At 38.5% G+C, this 25,425-nt stretch overlaps 1 protein-coding gene across 12 annotated transcripts in view; it reads right to left on the minus strand.

The window, feature by feature from the left end:
• Nucleotides 1-481: 481 nt before the first annotated feature.
• Nucleotides 482-25,425, minus strand: part of CEP44 (centrosomal protein 44) — a 31,824-nt gene continuing 6,880 nt past the window's right edge. For 2 of the 12 annotated variants that reach the window (XM_067040037.1, XM_067040035.1), the window contains 9 exons: nt 24,294-24,441; nt 22,952-23,098; nt 22,449-22,571; nt 20,278-20,439; nt 19,133-19,339; nt 18,575-18,650; nt 16,024-16,148; nt 15,732-15,769; nt 14,734-14,954 (listed from right to left, as the gene is read on the minus strand). In XM_067040037.1, the coding sequence (XP_066896138.1) occupies nt 14,912-14,954; nt 15,732-15,769; nt 16,024-16,148; nt 18,575-18,650; nt 19,133-19,339; nt 20,278-20,439; nt 22,449-22,571; nt 22,952-23,098; nt 24,294-24,441 (1,069 nt within the window). In that variant the 3' untranslated portion in view covers nt 14,734-14,911. Of the gene's footprint in view, nt 906-5,322; nt 5,408-14,733; nt 14,955-15,731; nt 15,770-15,862; nt 16,149-18,574; nt 18,651-19,132; nt 19,340-20,277; nt 20,440-22,448; nt 22,572-22,951; nt 23,099-24,293; nt 24,442-25,425 lie in introns of those variants that run through there. The other 10 variants (XM_067040032.1, XM_067040031.1, XM_067040036.1 and 7 more) reach the window with 9 other exon arrangements.

A 25,425-nucleotide genomic window follows, 5' to 3' on the forward strand; every position in this document is an offset into this window, starting at 1 on the left:
AGGCTCACACAACGAGCAGGTGCTACCCCCGTTATTTCCCCTTCTTTCCTTTGCCACTGCTTTCTCCTGCTCCGCTGAAACCAGAGAGGTGGTGCAGCTTAGAACACACAATCGACCCAGGAGTAGGGACCTTAGATACAGGAACTCAGGTGTCTTCTCCTTGTTGCCCCCAGCTTATGTGAACACTGTGCCCTTAGGCTACCAACCCTACAGAAAACTGTCCTCTTTGCCCTGCCCAGCTCTTTTCCTAGTTTTCACTGTTGAGCTACGTCTCAATTCCTACCTCCTCAGCCGATGTTTGTCCCCTTCGCTATTCTGGGGACATAACACTTTACCTCTTCGTGGACTTCATCAGTGATGAGAGGAAAGTAGGGATGGGCTACCTTGGCAACATCTGAATATTTCTCTAGTGATCTTGCACTAATTTTGTGGGCTTTTTTTCTAAAGTCAAGGAAAATATTTAAGTTGAACGAGGCAGGTCTTCTATTTTCAGAAAGCATGTATTTTTCCGCCCTCTATAGCCCCCATTTACCACGACAAAGGGATGTGAACGTTATAAACCCACATGAAGGGTGTGGGCGAGGGGCTGTCAGCAGAGGTTTTAACAAACTGCTGGGAAATGGAAATCAGATGGACGAGTGCTATGCAGCAGGAAGGAAAAGCCGTGGATGGAGATCCACCCAGTGAGAGAGCTGCAGCTGAAGAGGAGCTCTGGGTTTAGTGGAGGAGCTCCACTAAAACATCCGCGTGCAGCAAGGAAAGGGGGACATGGGATCCCAGAAATGAAGACGGAACCCAGGAGAGGGGCCCAGGAGAGTCCAGGATGAATGGGATGGAGCAGGCCTAGAGCGCAGCCGGCCCGGGTGGGAACAAGAGGATGGGACACTCCAGCACGTGGGAAGGTTCTAGGAAGAAAACACAACATGATAGATTACAATAGTATATAAGCAGATTAGTAGGATGGGTACATAGGAGTTAACGTGCTAGTTCTTCCTTTTCCATGACAGGTGGTACAGAGATAATGCCTAAAATAGACCAAATTTTAAAAACTAACCATATTATTTAGAAATACACAGTTAGACACCATAGAAACAGTTAAAATGGTCAAGATTTTCTCCTCTGGGGAGTGGGACTCAGGTGAAGAGCTGTGGGGATAAGAAACCTCAGCAATTGTCTTAATCTAACAACAAAAAATTAGTAATAAATACAATGATGAAATAAAGTAGTTACAAATTAGTAGAGACTTACAAAGTGACTGTATTCAATCGTGGCAAGTGTATACTTAAAGACTCCTGCAGAAGGTATAACTTTTGTGGACATAAAGTCAGAAATAGATACCAATTACCTTAATCACTGCATACTTTAAAAACATATCCTAAGGAAATAATACATATCATCAAAGATTTACATGTAGGAATGTTTATCATTGTACTTTTTATATTTAGGAACTTTATAAACCAGTAAAATGCACAATAGAGAAATTATTTAAAAGATTATGGTGTCATGCCTGGCACATTGAAGAAGGTCAAATGACTATTAAACTTCTAGGAGAGAATAGTGTGTAGCTCTCAAAATCCAGATTTTGCACTCGGAAACGTATATAATGACATGGCAAATGCTCGTGAGTGCCATGAAAAAATTAAAATTATGTCTAAAATATAATCTCCAGTTTTTAATAACCCACACAACCCACTTGAATGTGCACGTAGATTGAAAAATAAAAAAGATAACATCAAACTATTAACAAAGTTTATTTCTGGGTGCAATGCGCTCTTTGCACTTTTAAAAAATTTCAAAATGAAAATAAAATGAACATGGGTTGCTTTGAATATGTTAAAAAGGGAGAGTGGTATATATTCAGAATAAAACCATAAAAGATTGTATATATATATATATTCTTACATCGTCATTTTAATAGTAAGCATGAAAGTTGAAACTATACTAAGTATTCTTATCTAAAAAATTTGAGTTTACATATTCTTTTTGACCTCAGGGTAAAGGATGTTATTTGTAACTCCTCCAAACTCATCTTTTAAAATTTAACAAGACAGTTCAGTAGTCTATTTTTACCATAAATCTATCTGGAGCAAGAATGTTGATAACCTGAAGGTTAACATATATTCATTAGCATTTGTTTTTACTAAATCAGAGAACAACATAATCCAAACAGTCTTATCCTTTTTCAGAACCTAAAAAAAAAAAGTCATGGACTACCTTTTGAACTTTTTCCCTTCAGTTTCTCATAACAGCCTTCGTTCCCATGAGTAAAGTACATTCTTAAAGCTATAAAGTGTGAGAACATTATCCTGGAAGCAAAATGTTATTGCTAAACTACCAAATATATTTTAACACTGACTACTTTATAACTTTGAAGATACACCACAAACAATTAAAAAACACATGTCTCCTTTAACTTTAGCTTTTACAACTTAAAAATCAACTAAAACGGTACTAAGAGGGGAAGAGGTAGCGACTTTTCTGAAAATTCTTATGACCAGCTCTTGTTAAAATGTAATTTTTTTGTGTTTGAGCAAAGTGATTTCCTGTGTATTTTCCTACTCATCCTGATTCACTTTGCTAATAAAACGGGAAAGTAGAGTTGCCATTACTCTTTACATCCTAACCTTAAATGCTAATGGTTCACTGTAAATTTTTCTATATAACTTCAGATCTTAAAAGCCATTTTAATTTTTTTGCTGTTCTTAAATGATGGTTTGGACCTGGAAAGTTAAGAACAATTGATACCTTCTATGTAGAATTTAATTAGCTTGAGTTGTATAATAATATCTTTTCATGTGTCAAAGTATTACAATTAAAGAATCATGTGTATCGAATAGTTACGGGACTACTGTCAACAACCTCTGGTGTCTATCATGTATCCAAGACAGAAACATCCCTTCTTTCTCCTTTTCTGTCCCCTCTTCATCTCCGATGCTCTTTCTTTACCTTGAGCCTCGTTTCTCTCCTGGACCCTATGAGGTTCCCTAGCCAGTACCCCTCCCTCCAGCTTTGTCCTCTTCTACTCCCCCCTCTAAAACACCACCAGGGTAATCTTCATAAAACGGAATTCTGGTCCCCATGGCTTCCCAGTGTTTCACAAGGTAAAGCTCCTTAGGATGATATACAAGATTCTACCTCTTCAGCCTCAATTCTCACCAATGGTCACTGACCATTTTTGTTGGCAACTTCATGCAATGCTGTTATAAACACTATGAATATTCTTGGGTTTTTTTAAACATTTATTTTGATGTGGACCATTTTTAAAGTCTTTATTGAATTTGTTACAATATTGCTTCTATTTTATGTTTTGGGTTTTTTTTTTTTTTTTTTTGGCTCCAAGGCACGTGAGATCTTAGCTCCGTGACCAGGGATTGAACCTGCACCCTTTGCATCGGAAGGCGAAGTCTTAACCACTGGACCGGCGGGGAAGTCCCTATCAATACTTGTGAGGGAATTTATCTAAGCGTGGCGTGGCTACTTCTTAGGATACGCACACCTTACCAGATCTTTGCCAAATTATTTGCGAAGTCGTTGTACCGACTGCACTCCAGTAAGAAGTATTTAAGACTTCCTGTTGGCTACAACCTTAACAAAACTTAATATTGACTCTGAAAATTTTGCCCTTCTACTGGGCGTCTCAACTGTATATTTTCATCGTATATTGCTTACTCAGGATGCCTTTTCTCAGTAACTCATTATCTTTCGTATTCTTTCTATTGGATTATTTATTCATAGGTGTTCTTTTTATGTTCTGAATACTAACTTGTTGGTTATTCCTATTGAAAAAGAAATTCTGCTTTGTCTTCTCACATTTTCTTTTGATGGACTGAAATATTTTTTAAGGGATGCTCAAATTTTTATTTCAGTGATGAAATCACATGGGGATAAATCATATAAAAGTAAACTTTACAAACGGGGAGTGAGGCATCAGCTGGGAGTCATGGGGGATGAGTGCTCAGAGCCCCTGGGGTTCCTCTGAGAACTTCCATGCTTCCTACGGAAGCCCTCCAGTAAGTTCTGGCACCTCCAAAAGTTCCGTGGTGCCAGGTTTGAGGGCCAGCGCCCTGGGCCACACTTCCCTGCACAGGGGGAGAAACCAAGCTTAGAGGTTGAGCTACTTGCCCCCAAGAACCCTGGCGGTGGCCCCCTCCACCACTGCTATCAGGAAGGAAAGGATGGGGAAGTATTCTGGAGTGGCAGGGTGCTTGGATGGTGGCCTCGGTCTCAGAGGACTTGTTCTCCTTCTCCAGCATGGCCACTCCGGTTGTTTGGCTCCCAGATGTGCAAATCGAGGGTCTCAGCCGGTACCACCCCGGAGCTGACCTTGCACCCTTGGCATCCAGGTGGCCAGCTCACCTTTGCAATCTCACTGGCTCCACTGTGGACATTTTAAGCGACATCAGAGAAGACACATGAGCGCTGGAACCATTTACTTCACGCGCTCTGTTGGGGACGATCAGGGCTCACAGAGTGGGTGGTGGGGCTAAGGACAAAGTAGACAATATAGATGTGAAATGGCCGTCCTCCATGACTGGCAGTTTGATCTCTCGCCGGTTGAGGTGGAAGGGGCTTTTCAGGTGCGTCTCCAGTTGGTGTAAAGCAGCTGAATAGCTCCCTGCGGACGGAGGTCTGGCTTAGACAGTCAGGCCAGAACCATCCGCACTAACTCATGCCTCTTTGAACTCATCCTGTGTTCTGTCCACATGAACAGCGAAATCATCTTCTGAGACACACAAAGGGTGCTGGTTTGGGAGCCATTAAACCCCTCTAATATTGACAACGTTTCCTCAGACAGGTCTAGACGGTTGTTCCTCAGCATATATACCTGGGCTTTGTGGGCAGACGTTCCGTGGGATGGTGGGGGGTGGAGGGGAGGCGGTGAGGCAGTCACGAGCCCCGGTGTCCGATTCCCATCCCCTTCTGGACTGGGATGGCTGCATGGCCACAGCTGTTTCCTCCTCCTTCTTGGTGAGATCTCTGGGCTCTGCCACGTCTACGTTTCCCTTTACCCATCACACCGATGAGCCAGTAAATGCCCTTTCCTGCTTAAGCCGGTTCAAGTTAAGCCATCTGTGCAGGAGATGCAGGATGCTGGGGCTGCTCTCCAAGCACCTTCCAGCAGACGTATTCGCAGGCAGGGCTACCTTCAGCGTGAGCAGCCAACCCTTCAGGAAGCCACCATCTTTCTAGCCAGTAATCCAAGTCCGGTATGCCAAATTGACGTTTTCTTTCATGGCTTGTGCACTTTGAGTTGACAACTGTTTCCCCAAAGATCATCGCCTTTACCAGCGTTCCCCCAGTGTTTGTATGCGTATTTTTTAAGGCAGGTTTAGCTCCTGGGTGATGCTGGTGCTGCGGCTCAGACCTCACTTCCATTTCTATTTCCATATTTATGTCTTTAACCTGCCTGTAAATGATTGAGTGGTGTAAAATAAGGCTCTAAGTTAATCCACCGCTACCCCCCCCCGCCACCGCCCGTTGACAGCCAGGTATTCCTAGAACTATTTACTGACTAATCCACCCTTTTCCCACTAGTCAGCAATGCAGTATTTGTCATACTCCTTATTCTATGTAGAGTCCAGTAGGAGGCTCTCTACTCTGCTCCAATGGCCTATGTGTCTGCCCTGCACTATTGCAACTGCTTGACAATTGTAATCACTGTTATACTACTACAATTTTATAATAATTTCATATATCTTATAGGAAACATCTTTAAAAAATAAAGGAATGTTTAAAGCAAAAATAATGACAATGTTTTGCGGAGCTATAACATACGTAGAAGTAAAATGCTTAACAAAAAAGGCTTGAGGGGGGATGGAAATATAATGTTACAATGCTCGTATACTATACTTGACGTGGTATAATATTACTTGAAGGTAGCCCGTGGTAAGTTAAAGATGTATACTGCAAATCTGTAGCAACCACCCACGTTATAAATATAAGATATAACTTAATAAGCCAAGAAAAGAGTTAAAAGAGAAATACAAAAAATACTCAACTAATGCAAAATAATGCGTAAAAAGAGGTTAAAAAAAGAACTAAGGCCAAACAGCAAAAAGGAAAACAAATAGGATGTAGATTTAAAACCCAACCACGTCCATAATCAAATTCAATGTAAATGATCTAAACATTCCAGAGATTTTCAGATAGGATGAAAGAGCAAGGCTGAAGTATATATTATCTTCAGGCAACCCACTTCAAATACAGACACAGATATATATTTTTTGTTGGTTTTTTTTTTTTTTTTTTGCGGTACGCGGGCCTCTCACTGTTGTGGCCTCTCCCGTCGCGGAGCACAGGCTCCGGACGTGCAGGCCCAGCGGCCATGGCTCACGGGCCCAGCCGCTCCGCGGCACGTGGGATCCTCCTGGACCGGGGCACGAGCCCGTGTCCCCTGCATTGGCAGGTGGACTCCCAACCACTGCGCCACCAGGGAAGCCCAAACACAGATATATTAAAAGTAAAAAGATCGGGAGTAATACCATAATAATACTTCCTGAAAGAAAGCTGGAGTGGCTATATTAACATCAGACAAAGTAGATTTCAGAAGAGAGAAATTATTTGAGATAAAGAGGGCCATTTCATAATGTTAAAGGAGTCAATTTATCATGAGGAAATAATAGTCCAAAATGTTTATGCATCTAATAACAGATTGAAAATACATGACAGAACTGAAAAAAAAAAATCAGAATTTTTTGTGGCCTCCAACTACAATCGTAGTTGGAAATTTCAACACCCCTCTTGCAACAACTAATAAGTTAATCGACTGGACGTTATTAAAATTTAAAATTTCTGCTCTTTAAAAGTACACAGTGAGGGAAATGAACGGGAAGTCAGAGAGTGGGATTAAATCTTTGCAAAACACGTATTCCAACAAGGGACTCTTTCAACTCAATAGGAAGACAAACAACCCAGATCACAAAATAGGCAAGAGCGCTGAACAAACCTTCACCAAAGCAGATATACAGATAGCAAATAAGGACCTGCTGCTCCACATCCTAGAGAAATGTAAACTTACACCACAACGAGATACCATTACCCACTGTCACCTCCTATTCACTATTCACTGGTGGAGAGCAGAGTCCCACCGTAGGGCGATGGGGATGGCTGAGCACAGGACAGGTGAGATCCCTGAACAGTTTATAAGTTGCATGTACTCACCACCTGTGGGGGGATAATGCTGCAGGCCAAGCAGGGCCACGTGGGGGCTGCACTTGGGTACGGTGGCCAGCTGGGGACCGTAAGAAGCATGCTTTGCAGCATTAGGAGGGCGAGGTGAGCCCTGGTTGCTGCAGGAAGCTGGGATCGGTTTCTTTGAATAACTCTGTGGCCGGATGGAACTAAAAGCAGCCACTCAGGGACAAGCAGGAACTGTGCCTGCCCCGCTGATAAGGAGGTTCGTTTGGCTAGAGAACCTTTTCTGGGGCAGCAGAATGGGGAGAGGAACTTGTGCTGAGGCCGTGCGAGACGCTCCCAATCTTACCAGGCGTCAAGGCAGCACGTAACGTTAAGCCTTGACTTTCCGTCTTTCACCACACACACACCCACTCAGAGACTGACACAACCGAGCGTGGGTGGGCGTGCAGAGCAAGTGGAACTCTCAAATGACTGGTGGGAAAAGTAACGGGGCACAGCCGCTTTGGAAAACCGTGTAGCAGCAGCTCCTCGTAGAGTTAAACGTAACCTATCACGTGACCCAGCCGTTCCATTGCTAGGTATTTAATATTTACCCAAGAGAAGCACGAGTGTATGTTCAGATAGACTTGCATCCTAATGTCCACGGCAGCTTTCTTCATAACATTCCCAAACCAGAAATAAACCAATGTCCATCAACTGATGAGTCATAAAGCAATTGTGGTATTTCCACATAATGAAATATGGCTCGGACGAACTAATACAACGTGGGTGAATCTCAAAAGGAAGATACTTGTAGAGATTACATTTACATGAAATTTTACAAATGGCAACCTTAAAATGACAGCATGTAAATCAGTGGTTGTTAAGGGGCCAGGGATGGAGGGGGAAGACTGGGTGCAGAGGGGCACGATCTAGATCTCAGATTAAGGAGGTCGTTCACATGAATGTGTGTATTTGTAAAAACTCCCTGAATTAGGCGTGTAAACTGGCGAATTTATTGTATGTAAATTATCCCACAATAAGGCTGAGGGAAAAACTGGGAGGAAAAAAACCTCAAGGCCTCGGGTTCCTACTGTGAGCAAACTACCTCAGGGCAGCTGCAAGCTTAACTACTTGGAATTCTGCTTCCTCTTCTTTCGGTCCTTCGGAATTTCTTTTAATTTCTTATGATAAGTATTTAGTGTATTTCCTCCAAAATATTTGATGATTTGTTGCAGGAGTTCTTAAAATTTTTGAATAGACTGTCTGCCGTATTGCTGCAAGCGAAAAACTCATTTTCTGTAAAAATTCGCTGGCCTTTAGTGCTTTAAACGAGACCTAGGTAGTTTTGGGCCAACTTTTAAGAACGTGGTAGTTCCTAAAAATTGCTCACTTTTTTTATTGGGAGAAACTCACTGTATTAAGGCTCAAAAATATTATTGCTTATAAAGTATGGGAAATTACGTTAAAAGTTACCAGCTTAGACATTAATGCTACATATTTTTTCCACATTTAAATATATTACCAGATAGAGCAATGTGATATAACATCTAAATAAAGAGTTGATAGTAATGAAATTAATTTAGGATGTCGGATTTAGAAATCAATAAAAGGTGCCTCCAGTTTCAAATTATATAAATACGGGGGGGGGGTGCGGTTAGAGGGGGGTCTTAAAGTGTTCATCTATCAAACCACAAAATGAATTGAGGATGTCCTATGTAGCAGGTGTTGTGCTGGGGATGGAGGACACATCAGTAAACAAAACTCACATCCCTTCTCACGTGAAACATAGCAGGGAGGAGAGACCCCATGCAGTAACTGCAAATAAGGGCTTTAATAATGTACACATTGAAATGCAGGGAAATTACAGGGTGTTTTAACAGTATGTCATAGGGAGTCTAAAATATGCTGGGGAGGTAGGGGATGTGACCGGAAGGAAGTTATGTTTGCTCTGAAAGGCGCGGGATGAGGAGAAGTAAGCTAGAGCTGGTGCAGAGGGCAGGAAAAAGAGAGGCCCCGGGGCAAGGAGCGTCTCGGGTGGAGGAAACAGAATGGGTAAAAGGTCGTGGAAAGCCCGGCACAGTATGTGAAGAGGGAAAGTAGAGGAGAACACGGTGATTCAAGAAAGTTGCAAATTTGAGAAAAGAACAATGCAATACCGAGAAGCTTTCAACTTTTAAACACTCATTGAAGTCTTCAGCTGGGGTGTTTACAGTTTTCTAGTTTGAACATCAACAGACTACCACTTAACAGAATTTGAAAACACAAACGAGACCCTAGACTAGTAAAGTTGATGAACTCCTAGTGGCTTGCACCTTCCTTTCCTCTCCTCTCCTCAGACCCGATCCATCGATTGAGACTGCTTCCTAAATATGTTTCTTAAATCTAGATCTGCATCTTGTTCCTCTCTCATTTTAACACTTCTCAAGTTGGGCTGTCCTTAATCAATTTTTTCTTTTTCTGAAGCATTTGTAAGGGAATTCCCTGGCGTTCCAGTGGTTAGGACTCGGCATTCTCAGTGCCAGGGGCCGAGGTTCCATCACTGGCTGGGGAACTAAGATCCAGCAAGACACGCAGCGTGGCCGAAAAAAAAAAAAAAAAAATTCGAAAGACCATATATCACTGAATATAAATTTACGTGTAAAATATAGATCGCTAATAATCACTTTCCATGATTTCAAAAAGGTGACTCTGTGACATAATACTGAAAAGTTTCTACGTATGCAGAAGAAGATTGCCCATGACACTTTGGGCAACATAATTAAGGTAAAAAACTAGGAATTTCTCAGCATACATGCAGATATTTCAGACAGAAGATACTGGTACGTCCCACACATGCTTAGTGAGGGACCACTGCTGCTGAGACGCCAAACGTTAATTTGTACGAAGTTTACACCTAATTTTAGAGAAAGGATGTTTTAACTCATAGCTATGTGTAATTCAACTGAATTTTTAAAAATCCTTTCAATGAATACATCCAAAAGCCTAAAGACATCCATTCAAACGGGAAAATGTCCAAGATATTGAACACGGACTATAAAAAGTCGTGTTTAGATGAAAGCAACTCAAAAGAATCTGAATTTAAGGCTGAGACCAAATGGTCATTATGATAATGAAGCAAAAGCTCTGTAAATGTAAATTCGTGTTCCTCAAATTAAAGGTCACTACAAATTACTTTGGGTTCTCCGTGCAGTGCAGAATTTGACTCAGCGCGTCGGGAGAGAGGCTGAAGACTTTGTATTTCTAGTAAGATTGCAGATCCAGGACTAATGAGGCAAAGTATTAAACTAAACATTAGCGTGGTATCATCCCCCATCCCCCATCCCCCAATGCAGATACCAAATCGGATAGCCCATAAATTGGACTTATTGAGCTTCTGATTTAAGACAGCCTTCAAGGGAAAAAAATACATTCTCTCAAACCCCATTATGTCCCTCCATCTCTTCTGCCTTCATAATCTGAGTCACGCTTACCACGCTTTCTTAGACTGCCGCAGTAGCCTCCTAAATGGCTCCTCTCCCTCTGGGCCTGCCACCTCTCCTTCATTCTCCACACCAAAGCGCTAAATCAAATCCTTCAAAAACCCAACTCCGGTTGATATTCTGCCGGGGCCTGGATAAACCGATCTTCTGCCACTGTACCGCTGCCTCCCACACCTACGCACACTCCGCGCCGCGGCCCTAGTGGACTTCTTCCCAGAGGCCTCCCTCGCCAGCCTTTGATTCTTTTCATGCTAGCCCTTCTGCTAACCCCTTCTTCCCTGGCTAGCAGGACTCGGGTTAACGCCACTTCCTCTACCCCAGATTCCTCAGATGCGTGATAGTTCCCTTTTAGAACTTACTGGACACTGTTGTTGCTTCTCTGTCTCTCCTGCCCAGCTGTTAGTTCGGGAGAACAGGAATCATGCTTATACCTGTACTCTGCTTATGGCCGGTGCCTGGAACCCTATCTGGCACCTCAGAAACACTTGAAGCGTCATTCTAAATGTATTTATCAGCATGCGTATAAGGTATGATAACCCTTGTCTAGAAGGTGTACTGATTGTATCTTTCCTCTGTCAATACATTCCTTCCAGAGAAAGGATGTAGCAGGACTGACCAGACAGCAGCTTCAACCTGATAAAAATCTTACTTGGGCTTCCCTGGTGGCGCAGTGGTTGAGAGTCCGCCTGCCAATGCAGGGGACACGGGTTCGTGCCCCGGTCCGGGAAGATCCCACATGCCGCGGAGCGGCTGGGCCCGTGAGCCGTGGCCGCTGAGCCTGCGTGTCCGGAGCCTGTGCTCCGCAACGGGAGAGGCCACAACAGTGAGAGGCCCGCGTACTGAAAAAAAAAAAAAAAAAAAAAAAAAAAATCTTACTTATCAGGAAACCTTGATTATAATTTATAATTTCATTATAATTTGATATTAATTTGGCCACCAGATAAATATTAACTACCACTTACTTTGAACAAATGCTAGGCCCTAAGGGAAATAAACATTGGAAGAAAGACTGAAAACCCAAACCCTCAAAAACAGAAGTAATGGATATTAACTTCTGTAATAAACAAGTAAGAGCTTGTAACATATAAACAAGTAAGAGCTATGAAATTGGTGTAAAAATAAGAACTATAAACAAGGTACTCTAAAGCAGCAAAGAGAGAGAATATAATTTGGCTTCTGTAATTGTGAAAAGTCTTTCCAAGGAAGGTACAGTGTCTTAGAGGATAAGCAGAAATTTTCCAGACGGAAGGGGAAGTCACTCTCAGCAAAAGCACGATTTAAGAGAGGCCAATCCACAGGATCATTTCTACAAATTAGGACTTACTAGGTGCCAGATAGGGTTCCAAAATATTCAGCCTTCCTATCACTGGAATCCCCACCTTTCAACCTTCCTGGGTAACTAAAATTACGATTCTCTCCTTTTTCTTGACACCCACCTATAACGTATAATTCAAATAACTTATACATTCGGGATACTTCTTGAATAAGTGCTCTGGTTCTTAATTTTAAAATGCTGAGTTGAATACTTTGCATTAAAGAATTTTTTTAATCGAATAATTTCTATTAGTGATTTAGTGGACTTCAGAGAAAAATACACACTATACAGTACCCATTCCTACATGTATTAGAAATAAATAAAAACCATGATAAAATGAGTATGGATTTTTAAAAATCCCCTCCCACCCCAATAAATCTGCACGTTCTCAGTGTCGCCACTGCTTTCTTCACTCTCTGAGTGAGTAGTGGAAACAACCTGACATTTTCACTAGGGGAACCTTGGGATTATTAAAAAGTAAAAATAAAATCTATAATGTTACTGGAGCTCAAAAAGTGTTGTAGCTTGTAAAATTGACAAGGTTCTTTTGGTCTTTAATGCTTCCCCAAGGGCCTGTCAATGATGTAAAGCCGTGAGGAAGGAGTAGCATGCAACGCAGCTCCAAAGGCTTGAAGTTTTATTTTTTAGGGAATGTATTACGTTAAAACATTACATGTTACAAAGCGTTAAAGTAAAACAAACAAACTAATATAGAACTACTTTTTCCAAATTAATAGTCCTTGGCTTTGCCTAGAATTTTCATACAGTTGACCTTACTTCTTCTTACTTCACCTTATGCATTCTTAGTGTTTCTATTTGACCTCTGTGCAGCTGTATTCACAGCGCACAGTACAACTAGGGCCACACCAGCTGCTGATGGCTTTGTGGGCAGTATAATACATTAGCTTTCATCCCACTTATGGGAGAATTAAGGGGATGGAGTTAGTGAAAGTTCCAGTTAACTACGGGTTTAATTATGTAGCTCCAAATCTCTCCAGGACCCCCCTCCCTTACTTTCTCAAGACCTTCAAGTTAATCAAAAGGGGCGGGCCTGTGGTTACCAACTACTTATTACCTAAGAGGAAAATTTTTTTCAACTATTTCTAAGAGAGTTAGAATAATAAATAATTGCTCTCTCTTCAATAACTTCAGTGAAGTCAAATTTGCTTTCTTTTTCCCCAAAGATTACATTGTCAAAGTAGTACAGTGAGATTCTTTGTAAGTATAAATGTCTGGTGGTGTTATGTGCTGATTTCATTAGTTCCTGTTTAAGTTGTTAGATAAAAGTATGAAAAAAATTTGGATTCCAAATTTCCACTAGATAATATAAGACATCTTTTACTGTATTTTCAATAGAAACTTATACTTGGCACACTTAATGTATATCAGGAAATTTAAAATGTTTAAAATCATCTAATTGGTATGTATGTACACTAACATAAAGGAAAAAGGAGAGGGAGGGGAAAACGAGACCGTGAGAAAAGAAGATGATTTTTTCTTCTCTCTTGCACAAAAAAGAAAATTTCAAAAACACTTCTTTTAAAAATTGGGGGCTTCCCTGGTGGCGCAGTGGTTGAGAGTCCGCCTGCCGATGCAGGAAACACGGGTTCGTGCCCTGGTCCGGGAAGATCCCACATGCCGCAGAGCGGCTGGGCCCGTGAGCCATGGCCGCTGGGCCTGCGCGTCCGGAGCCTGTGCTCCGCAACGGGAGGGGCCACAACAGTGAGAGGCCCACATACCGCAAAAAAAAAAAAAAAAAAAAATTGGAATTGAGTTTTTCAAAAGGGAAAATATGATCCTATGTTTTACAGGAAACCACGTATCTTAATAAAAGGTAAAATACTGGCATGTACACCACAAGGTGGTGCTACAATTCCATGCTGATACTGAATTTTTATAAGTTTAATTGACAAAGTAGTTTCTTTTATAATCTCTCGATTCATAATTTTTTACAATTGAAAAAATAAAGCTAATTCTAGAAATATTTAGTGAAACTACTAAATTCAAAGTTGTACGCTAACTTCAAAAGTTCATAATTTTCAAGTATGATGACTACACATGTACCTGTAGCAGAATATTAAAAATGCCTTCTTAAAAGTTATCTCTACTTAGAATTTTAACTTACTATTAATGTTTCATAGGTGACAAATATCAAATTACATTTATATAAACACAGGAATAAATAAAAGAATTTATCTAGCATTTTAAAATGAATTTCATTTTTCTTTTAATTTAACTTCCTCTAAGACTTTCTCTCTCTCTAGAAAGATATATAACTTTCCCATCATTTAAAAAAACAAGACACAAACCCTCACTGTGCATCTTGTAATACAGGAACGGCCACCATCTGGGTCTGAGCTGCTGCTCTTAAAATGTGTTACAGAGCAGAGCACTAAAATACTCCATTGTCACCACTGTCCGACCTGCTTTCAAATACAAAAGGAGAACCATGCCCTGACTCCCTCAACGTTGACTGAAAACGTGTTGCTGCCCTTTGACTGAGCGTGAAATAGCTGTTTTTTTTGTTGTATTTTAATCTCAACGAGCATACCTAACTTTTCATTGCAAGATATTCGTCAGTACAGATGGCAAGATGGTATGTATGAGAGCCTCCGGGGGACAATATGCAAGTCCTAGGTGGAGTGTTTCCAACAGGATGTAAAGCATGGTCCTCAAGCCTGTACTTTAAAAAACTACTTTGCGCGCTGCCAACAAATGTCAACACAAAAATACGGTGCTGGAATGACCTCACACTGTAAAAGAAATGTACTGGCACCTAAGTTTTCCTAAGAATAGTAAAACAGTAAAGCGGTATAATCACAGCATAAAAATATTTAAGTATTTATTCAACATTGAATGAAAAGGCTAATATACCAAATGGAATTCAAATTCTAATAAAAATATTACAGTATATTAAAATTGCATAGAGAACTCTTTAAAATATACAACATGTACAGGAGCCAAAGTCCTAGAGAAGTTCATGCAGAAAATTCTATAATTAGTGATTTGGACATTTCAGTAACTCTGCAGTTTCTTCAAACCTGGAATACAATACATAAATAATATATTAAGTAAATAACAAATTCATAGTGAGGCATAGGAATTAGGTTGCTGCAGTTATGCTTTTGAGCCTTAAATAAATTTCAGTGCTTATGTATCGGTAGTTGCTGTTAGTAAGTATACTATGGCCAGAAGGGGAGGAAAAACAACTAGAATCAATTATGCATTTTTAATTCTTGAAGTATAAGTTATTTCAGCGCATCTGAAATTTCCAAAAAAAAGAAAATTATAGTCTTTTAAAGTAGTACGCTGCATGATAATCTTATACAATTTCATTTCATATTTTCTTTCAACTTTTCTTTAAAAAAATCATGTAATTTCATAGTTGTACTAGATAAAAGTATCGTATTTAGTACTACCACACCAACAATTTTCTGAAAAGGACTAGCAATACTTTCGCAATACTTAAAATGTCTCCGAACCATCCATCTACACACACAATTTAATATTTTGATAAAGCAGTTATCAAAAATAGATAACGTCTTGATTATCGACCAAAACTATCACTGCACTCTTTAATCTGCAATTAATTCCATTAACAGTGTCTTACATCACTTGTTGGAAAGAAAAACAGTGACTCATCTCACAGACACATAACTGGAGGTGGATTTATTATCCACTGGAGTCTTGAAGGAAATTCCACACCTGATTGAGAGACCTTCAAGGTTTGAAACACACACGCACATTCTTTATATACTGTAATCCAACAGAATTCCCTATAGAGGAATGAATTTCTGTTGCCCCTTTCTGTTACTTACATTTTTTTCATCCTTTCCATTTTCTGGATTGTTGTTTCCTTTAATTTAAAAAGCAACAAATTTAGGCCATTTCTCAAAGTAAACCATAATCAGAGATGGACCGTGAACATATCAAACACAGTCTAAAACACTGCATTAAGTACCGTTTATTTATCACCAAAGATTTTTATGAGATTAAGATTTACAGCTTCACTATTTTTCTTGCCCACAGCTTCTACAACTAAAGCTGATGCTTGCTTGCTCTCCTGACCTTACCAAGGAAATCACCGAAGTAGTTGCCAGTTCTTCTTACCTCAGAAATCTCTTTCAAACCACAGTAATTAATAGTTGAGGTTCTGGGAGTTGAATCGGATGACACCATACTATAACCAGAGGACAAAGGAATATTTGCTTGCCTTTCCTCTTTGCTTTTTCTATCTGTGGAGAAATTAATTTTTAGGTTAACTTTTCCTTTCATAGTAGAGTCAAATATCTAAGATTTTGTGTATACAGGGAAGAAACATAAACATCTCAATAGAAAATGCCTACTGGTATAGGTCTAGATGAGTTTTTAATATTCTTTTAGGATAATGACCTGCATATGGAGATCTGGATGTTAAAAACTGGTCAATAAAAATCACAAAAAGTAATATTATCTTTATCATGATAGCAATCAATTGAATATGCAGGTTAATGTATTTTTAAATAAGCTACTGATCCGTGTATATTCTTTTCTTAAAATGGTGGCAACTCTTACTAAAACTGACTATATGTACTTCCTAAAAATCAGGAAACATTCTACCCTAAGTTGACATGTATGGAAAAAAATTGCTTACAATTCAGGTTCACAGATTTATTACTCTAAAAACTGAACAACTTCCCATTTCCAGTATCCTGATATTATTCAACAAAATGATGGCAAGTCTTTCCTACCATCAAATTGAATATAGAACATCATAGATAAGACAAGTTCCTGTCCAACCAATCTCATAAGCCCTTTGTTTTTAGTCACGGTACATTTGGCTGCAAAAGCAAGCCCCCCCCCCCCCCCCCCCCCGCAAAAAAAAAAGAAAAAGAAATCAGGTACTCAGTAAGCCTACACAGGACAATCTCAATCAGGGAACAAAGCGTTAGCAAATGAGGACTCTGGTCTCTCATGGAGCCACAGTCTCTCCTGTCTCCTTCTCTTGCCTGTTTGCTCCATTCCTCTACTTACTAATGGGCATGAACCTCACCAAAAGCATTCCCAACTTAACATGATCCTCAGATCAGACTGGTGAACTGTTGCTCGCAACATCAAAAGGAATTCAAACCCTCTGCTTCCAGGTAGCACGGAGAGAGGTAAGGTGTAATGTGTCAGGCTTCATAAATTTGACTCAATTGATCAGGGTCAGATTATACATTTTTTGAGACGAGGTATTCAACTCATTCATAATCTATAAGCCATTTCAGATAGTGGTCTATCTGCTCAACACTCTTAAGTCCTAGCATAGGACTAATGTGTTAAAAGTATGTTCTGTAGCCTGTTATTTAAAAAGTACTAAGCCCAAACAGGTGAAATTGAACTTGGAAAAGGCAACGTTTGTTTTGCAAAGAGCAGGCTTCAGTATTCTTTCAATGCATAAAAACTTGATTTCTACCATATACAGATAGATACTGGTGACAGAAACACAGACATTGTGGTAGACAGACCATAAGATAAAGTTCTTGCTCTCAGGATCTTAGAGTTGAGCTTTGAAATTTGTTGAGTAATGAATGAAGGATAAATGGAAAAAAAGTCACTTTTACCAAATCTGATATTTGTAGTCTATAATAGATCTACTGCCAGAGCGGCATCTCAAATAATTTTATTTAATAACCTCATTATTGAACTTGTTTTCTGTGCAATGAAACTGGCACGGGCACGGAATATGTTGAAGAGAAAACGTCAAAGCTGTTTTGCCTCTTTTCAAACATGTCCCATCATTTCAACAGCTGTGTGGCCTCTGGCAGTTGTTTAATCCTCTTCCTCATCTGTGAAATATGGATTATAATAGCACTTATCTTGCTTTGAGAATTAAATGTTTTACTATCGCAGTTAGAACAGTGCAGGCCTGTAGTTACCACTACAATGTGTTGTTGTTAAATTGTTATACACATAGTAGCTGAAAGATTTAATGAGGTTAAACACCCACAGATTTAAAAAGTTAGCTTCATTTTGAATTCTCAACTAGACAAAACATCTCTTCTGCAAATATGATTTAATTACAAACACGACAAAATTTAGACCTTTGTCTTTTCAAAAAGTGTAAGAATCAAAAAAAAATTAAAGCTTTAACTGAAAAGCAGCTCAGAAATCTTATCCCTGCTGCTCCGTCACAGTGAAAATGTCAGTAGCCTAGTGAGGTTAAGTGACACGGAGAAGATTTGTCCTAATTTTAGGTCCTTCTAATTTTACCACCATCAGTGAACTGCTGAAATGCAAGAGGTCTGTAACACTTTACAGGTTACTGACAAATGTGTTTTTTTTTCTCTTACATATATTATTTACATATGCAAAAGCTACTACTTAAGTTTAAATTAGAAACTTTGGAGGTCCATTTATTATTCTAAAGCACTTTGCAATTAAAAGAGTAAAACATCTCTAAAAGTTTGCAATTTTGTACACTGGAATTTATTCAACTACTACATGTAAGACATGTAAGTTGGCTTTTCTAGCAATCCTTGACTTATAGTCTGTAAGTTTGATATTTTCTTTGTTCTTAGGAGCTTTGCAATCTCTAAAAAAATAAGGTTTGAGGATAATTAAAATGACCAAATACTATAAAAACATTCTTGTGAAAACTCCTTACCATATCACCAATTCCAGTACGCCAAGAACTTACCCGGATTGAGACTATCCATGTCGCTACTAGAAGCACGGTCTTCACTCATCTCATTAAACTCTATATATTCATCATTCTGGAATGATACAGTTTAGTATTTAGAATAAAATAAAAAGATATGTTCTCATTTTATGCTCTTACTGCTAAGCATAAAATATATAGATGACATAATACTTACTTTTGATTATTTTATTTACAAGCAAAACATAAATATCCCTACAAATAAAAAATGATCTTTTAAATGTGGAAGGAGAGAGAAAACTTGAATCTACTAACTTTCTAGGAAGGAAAGACAGACTAGGACCAGAAATGACATAACTGCCTCTAAAAGCTCAGCTTACAAGTTTGTCAGATTCCCTTATTTGATGAAGAGAAAAGCAATAGTCACAACAAGCATCACCAAACGGGGTGTTCCTAAACAGGACTTCATCCCAACTGAACACTTCCCATTACTTAAGTATTCTCTTATTTAGCATTCCAAATAAGAGAATAATAATGAACAAAGGAATTATTTTATTGTATCTGAGATATTCTATAAATGTAAAGGAAAGAAAATACCTTTTTAGATAAAAGCATTTCTGTTTCAAGAAGAGTGACACGACTTAGAAGATCAGCCCAGGTTTTTTCATTCACCATCACTTTCCCTTTCATTTTTTCTTCCAAAGATTCTAATCTACTTTCTATGCAAGTCAGTGTCTTCAGCTTTTCTTGGCATTCAGCTAGCATAGTCTGTAGTGCAATAATCTCGGGATTGACTTCTGTATCCTAAAATGATTAGAAAGATTAAAAATATTATGCAGATTAAAATGCCTGCAATTCAGTGTATTCCCACTTCCACGTGTTGTTTCAATAGTTGCAACAGGCAGAACAGCATGAGAGTTGAGTGCTACTTCTGGAGCAGGCATCTTGGACACTTAGACTGGCTCATGTGAGATGCCTGATGCCTCAATTTCCTTAGCTAAAAAAAAAAAAAAGATGACAAGACTGCCAACTTCATTTGGGTCTTGTAAGATTAAATGGATTAATTTGTATAAAGCTCTTAGAACAGTATCAGTTTGTACAATAAAACTGTAAGTGACTAGCTTCTTATAACTAGATCTAGCAGAAAGCTGAGAGGAAATGACCGAGAAATGAGATTGTTCTGTTTGCTATAAACAGGAGTAAGCCTAATGGTCGTCTGGTAGTTTTTAAATGCCAACTGTATATCAAGATGTATAGAAGTCCCAAGACATAGAAGACCGACAGAAAAAGAAGTTTTAACAGAAGCAGTAGAGACGAGACACTATAATGGGGTCTGAGGCAATAAAGTAATAGCAATGATATTCCAAGACAGAGAGAGAGAGAGAGCAAAGGACAGCAAGGGCCCCAAAAGGAAAATGAGGTGATAAAGAACCTTCACTAAACAAAGTAGTATATCTCTATCTTTCACCACATTGTCAATTCCTTGAAGTCAAGTCCTATGTCTCATTCATCTTTGCATTACCTATGACATCTCTCCTAGTACACTAAACATAAGCAGCAAATAATATCTTTTGAATGATATTCAGTAAGACTTATTGATTCTTAAGTAATGGTAACAGAGGTAACATGTCATGATCAATAATTTAAAAGGCTAGAAATGTTCCAAAGAGTAGATGCTGAAATAATCATGTATATCAAAGCAAGAAATATCGGCATCTGTTAAAGAAGTCCCAGATTCTTACTTGCTGCTCACACTTAATTTCAGGAACCTGTAACAGAGGAATCTTTATTTCAGCAGCCTTTAAGTCACAAATATCAAATGCTTCATTAACATCTGTTACTGTATCTTCAGGAATGTTAGCACCATCTTCATTGTACAGGTGCCGGATCACCACAGCTTTCTTCTGAACACAGAAAAACATGTCAGAGATGCTTCCCTGTTCGCCACAATTATTTTAAACATACACGTAGTAATTTTTCAAAAGAAACATCCTATCTTCCATTTAAGATTTACAGAAGTTTAAATTACCACATATGCATACACCAAATATTACACACTTATTAATAATATTAATATTTATTAATATTATTTTAGGTGTGATGATACAATTGTCATGATTTTTAAAAAGCATTCTTATATTTTACAAAAATATTGAAATATTTATTCAATGATGTCTGGGACTTGTTTCAAATGGTTTCAGGTTTGGGAGAAAAGATGTTGGGAAAAGTGGTTACAAGATGAAAGATGAAACAAGATTAGCAAAGAGTTGACAAATTGCTGAATCACAGAATGGATACTTCTGTACAGGTTTGAAATGTTCCCTAAGAAGAAGTTATTTTTAAAAGGTTAACACACTAGTCACATGTAGATAATCGAGAACTGGCTTTATGAGTAGGACTCATTACAATGTTTTTTTTTTGTATTAAACAAACCACAAAACATAAGACTATCAATAACAATTCAAACTAAGGGAAAGTCCTGAGAGTAAAGGCACCAGGTCAAACCGTATTTACGTAGGACTCTTCTGCCTACTTCTTTTTCTACGGGCAATCTGCGTTGGAACATGAACTCAGCACATGTGACATGGAAGTCACAACTACCACCGTGGAGAAGGCACTGGGGAGGAGACAACTTGCTTCAGTATTGACTCCGTTTTTCATGTAAACAAAGGAATGCACTTACTACTCCAACTTTTCTAAACTGGAATACTTTTAATAACTATTCAAATTTCTGAGAGTTAAGAATTTGATGTAATTTACAAAATTTTGATGGATAACAGGAAACTTTATTTTACGAAAATTAAAAAATCTAATGTCTTCAGATTTTGTATCTTTCTTTGTTAGGACAATTTAGATCACCCCTCAGCCCCCATACTGAAATAGAAAATTGAAAAATGCATTCAGTTCTATCAACTCATACTTAGTAAGTCCTTACAGTGGACCTAATCCTGTGCTAAGCACAATGAATATAAAAAAAATCAGTGTAAGAAAATCCCTGTTTAGATAAATTCTAGTTGGGAAAGGATACAAGACACTTACATTCCTTTTCATATTGCCCTCATCACCTGGAGCAAAACAGGCATATTTTTTTAAAAAGTTACTGACATAAGAGCCTTTTTCTTACAGTTCAATGTCACTACTTTTTATAATGGCATAAAGTATAAATATCTTCACAGATTCTGTTTATATAACTCATATTTTGAAGTGGGAAAAAATAGTTCCCTAGATTTTACTTCAGCCAAAAAATACTCACATTCCTTTATCTAAATGACACATCGGTTATTCATCTGGTAGTCTATCCTTCAATCTCAAAGGGCTTGCCCAAGGTGGAAGACAGCTGAAAGTATATTTACCATTATAAAATTATATTTTGGCTTCATTTTCCCTTGGAGATGGAAAAACTATCCCTAAAGGCATTGGACTCATTCAGCCACAGGTGCTTGAAGCAGACAAGGGCAGGGAAGATATCTACCAACAAAGAGAAAATATTCAAAACACTACCCCCAAACCAGATTACAGATTTAAGGAACTATATCAATCATTGGATAATTCACAGTCCTGGTATAGAAATACGAAGGTATGTAAATCATGACCTATCACTGTAAGTAAAGGGAGAGTCTTTAGGAAGACTAGATACGTAATTAAGTGCAAATGTTCATGATCGCAAGAGGCAGAATTAAAGATTAGAAATATAAAGAGAAAGGCTGTTCAGTTGTACGTTTCTACCCTCTTTTTACAACTTTAGGAATGTTCCCAGATAATATGTGATATGCACTGTTAAAAATCCTTACACTCTAATGTCTAAGTAGAATGTTTTACCAGATGCTAGTCAGAAAAGTGAACCTTATATGTTGGATTGACTAGGTAGGTAACCGTTAACACTACACGACACATTCTCTTTGTACTTTCCCACCTTCCCTGAAGTCATAAACCTGCCAATGACGTCAATGGCCACAGGTTCAGCTGATGTCTTCTCAGCGCTTGAACAAGGTTCTGACTTAGCAGAACTGATTTTTTTTCTTTGTTGTGATGGAGTCTAAAAAAAAGGTATTAAGATGTCATAAGTTGTGTGGGAAAGCATGATGTATATATTAAATTCCTCTATCACTTAAATTTTCATATGAAATGTGACTGCCAAATAATGCCGAGTCTAAGGAGATTACACGTCTTTTGAAAACTACAGAGTGATGAAAATGTATTATGTTTGAACTATTAGTTTAGGACTAGCAGCTCCAAGTCGCAAATGTGCAAAAACAAGTCACTAGTATTCAAAGCAAACATCAGGCATTGTAAGGTTACCCAGACCTGTGAATAGTGCAGTAACTGCACTATGCATTAATTTGCTGACTAGGGTATTGACTTTATACATTAAAATACAGCAACTCAGCCTAAGTTAAAATCTATTAGTAAAATTACCTTCTCAAGACCACTCAACTCCTTGTGCTTTTTCATCACACAATTCAAAATATCACATATAATTTGGATTTTCCATTCTGCAAATCCACATTGGCGAAACTGCTTTTTCGTCAAGATTGGTTTATAATTAAACTGATCACGAAGAAGCTGTAAAGAGGAAACAGATCAATGTAATAACTGGGCGCGATTTCTTTCAAAAATCCCAAATTATAAATGACCACCTGGTCAGGGATGTACTGACATTTTTGAGAGGAGAGAGGGGAGGATGAAGCCATTATATATAGGGCGCTAAAGAAACCTGTAGGGGTGCTGTGAGTCCTGACCAGGCAGGAGAACAGGCAGGAAACAGTTAGCTAGGGAAGTACCAGAGTATAGATAGCTGTCCAGAGAGATGAAAAAAGATACAAAAAGTTCAAATATCTTCATAGGTACTAAAAAAAAAAAAAAACTCCTTAGCTCGCTGAACAAGATTACTATAGCAGATATCAGAAAACCACAGTTCTATTTGTTTATAGAAATCATGACTTGATTTTTTTAGACAAGTTGGTAGGCTACTGAGTTTCGATTTCTCATGTATAAAATGAGAGATACAGATTAAACCAGTAATGTTCAAAACCTACTCTGTGGACCCTGGGATTTCCTAGAAGTGCCTCTCAGGCTTCCATGGGAGCTTTCCGGGGTGAGAGACAAAGAAAGGGAAGGTTAAACAGAGACTATATTTAAAGGCTACCATTTCATCAAACTCTACCTAAAAAAGAAAAAAATCAAGATTTGATTTGATAAATGGGCTTTACTCTTTTTAAAAAAAGGTTAAGAAAACCACAGTACGTGAGCAAAAATTAATGATACAAAGTAGGGTTCTGAAAAATCAAACATGAGATTAAGTTCAGGACACATATAGTACAAGTGCAGGTACTAGAGTAGATAATAAGACATGGTTTCAGACCTCAAAGAACACAAGTTGTTCCAACATAAGTTGTAGTTCCTTCTTATAAACAACTAAATTAACTCACAATTTTCTGAACCACAAACTTTACTCACTAAAATCACATTTCTCTCTAACTTCTGCCAGTATACCAAATTTTACTAAAATTTGATATAAAAAAGGCAAATGATAACCAATGACAATTACCAGTCCTCATATTTATTAAGAGTACAAAACATACAGCAAACTTGAATTGCATCTTGATTGTAACAGGGACTGCATTTACAGGAGATAAATGCATCTGAAAATACTCTGTCAACTATGTATGCGGCATATATTTGAGTTATAATGACATTAATTTTAAGAAAACCATTCAATGACTTCTAAAAGAACTATTGTTTCATAAATTCAAAATACCTTGTAGAGAGCATCTATGAAGCGTGAGTCATTCTTTGCTATGAGCTCTGCATTGGAGTCCACCAGAAGCTCTGCTACGAAAGGTGAATACGAGGTAAGGGAGTAGCTGATGATAGGCAGGGAGGCCGCTGTGTCTCCCTTCACCAAACTGTCAGGAAAAACAGAAAAAGATTTTTAATAAGCTGAATTCCACAAAGTTGGATAGTCAGGGAAATAAAAGAAATGCTGTCAAAAACTCATAATTTACCACAATAGCCATAATAATTAGGTGATGCACAAGACCCTTTAGAGTCCATCCCCTACTCTAAACCAGTGTAGGCAAATTAACTATGAAACAAAAACTCTTTAGTACCAACAGTCTATTTACCACAGTATTTACTGATTTTCCAAAGCTTAGCCGTACTCGATCTAGTCCATTTTCTCCTACTAATAAAACAAATGTATGGTCTTAGAGTACACAAGTAGGCTTTACGCTTTTGCAAACACTTCTCACATTACCTCACTTGCTCTTTATCATAAAGCTGCAAAGGGAAAATATTAGGAATTCTAAGTTACAGATGAGGAAAACAGGGCTGGAAAAGGTATCAACTGTGACTAGGCTGACGAGTTTACTATCTTCCCCGACATCAGGCCCATTTGACATCTACCTTATTAGCTCACGCTAATTCCTCCAGCCTAGAAAGGTATCCTCCTCTTCTGTTATGTGTCATTCATTCTTCACGAATCATCGGTCAAATCTCAAGCCTCCCAGGAAGCCATCTTTCTGATCCACAAGGATCTCTCTCAGAACGACTCCCCCGGTGTTCAGTATCTGACACCTGATACTCTGCCTTGTACTGTTGTCTAATTGTCTCCACACACAGATCTTGTCTCTCAAGGAGAAGTGCCTTCACTGATTCTCTCACAACAAGGCACAGAAAGTATTTGTTCAACTGATGCGATAACGTACTTACTTAGAACATTTGTTTTCCACAAAATTCACACATATACATAAATCTCCCCATCCCTGCCCAATTTTTTTCAATAAGGCAGGGAACAAATATGATAAGATTATATTTTGTTTTTTGCAGGACAAACATAAATTGTTTCCCTTTTATGTTTATGGGTAAAATTATAATTTACCCAATGAGAA

Source organism: Kogia breviceps, chromosome 8 (genome assembly GCF_026419965.1).
Source record: "Kogia breviceps isolate mKogBre1 chromosome 8, mKogBre1 haplotype 1, whole genome shotgun sequence".
Taxonomy (NCBI): domain Eukaryota; kingdom Metazoa; phylum Chordata; class Mammalia; order Artiodactyla; family Physeteridae; genus Kogia; species Kogia breviceps.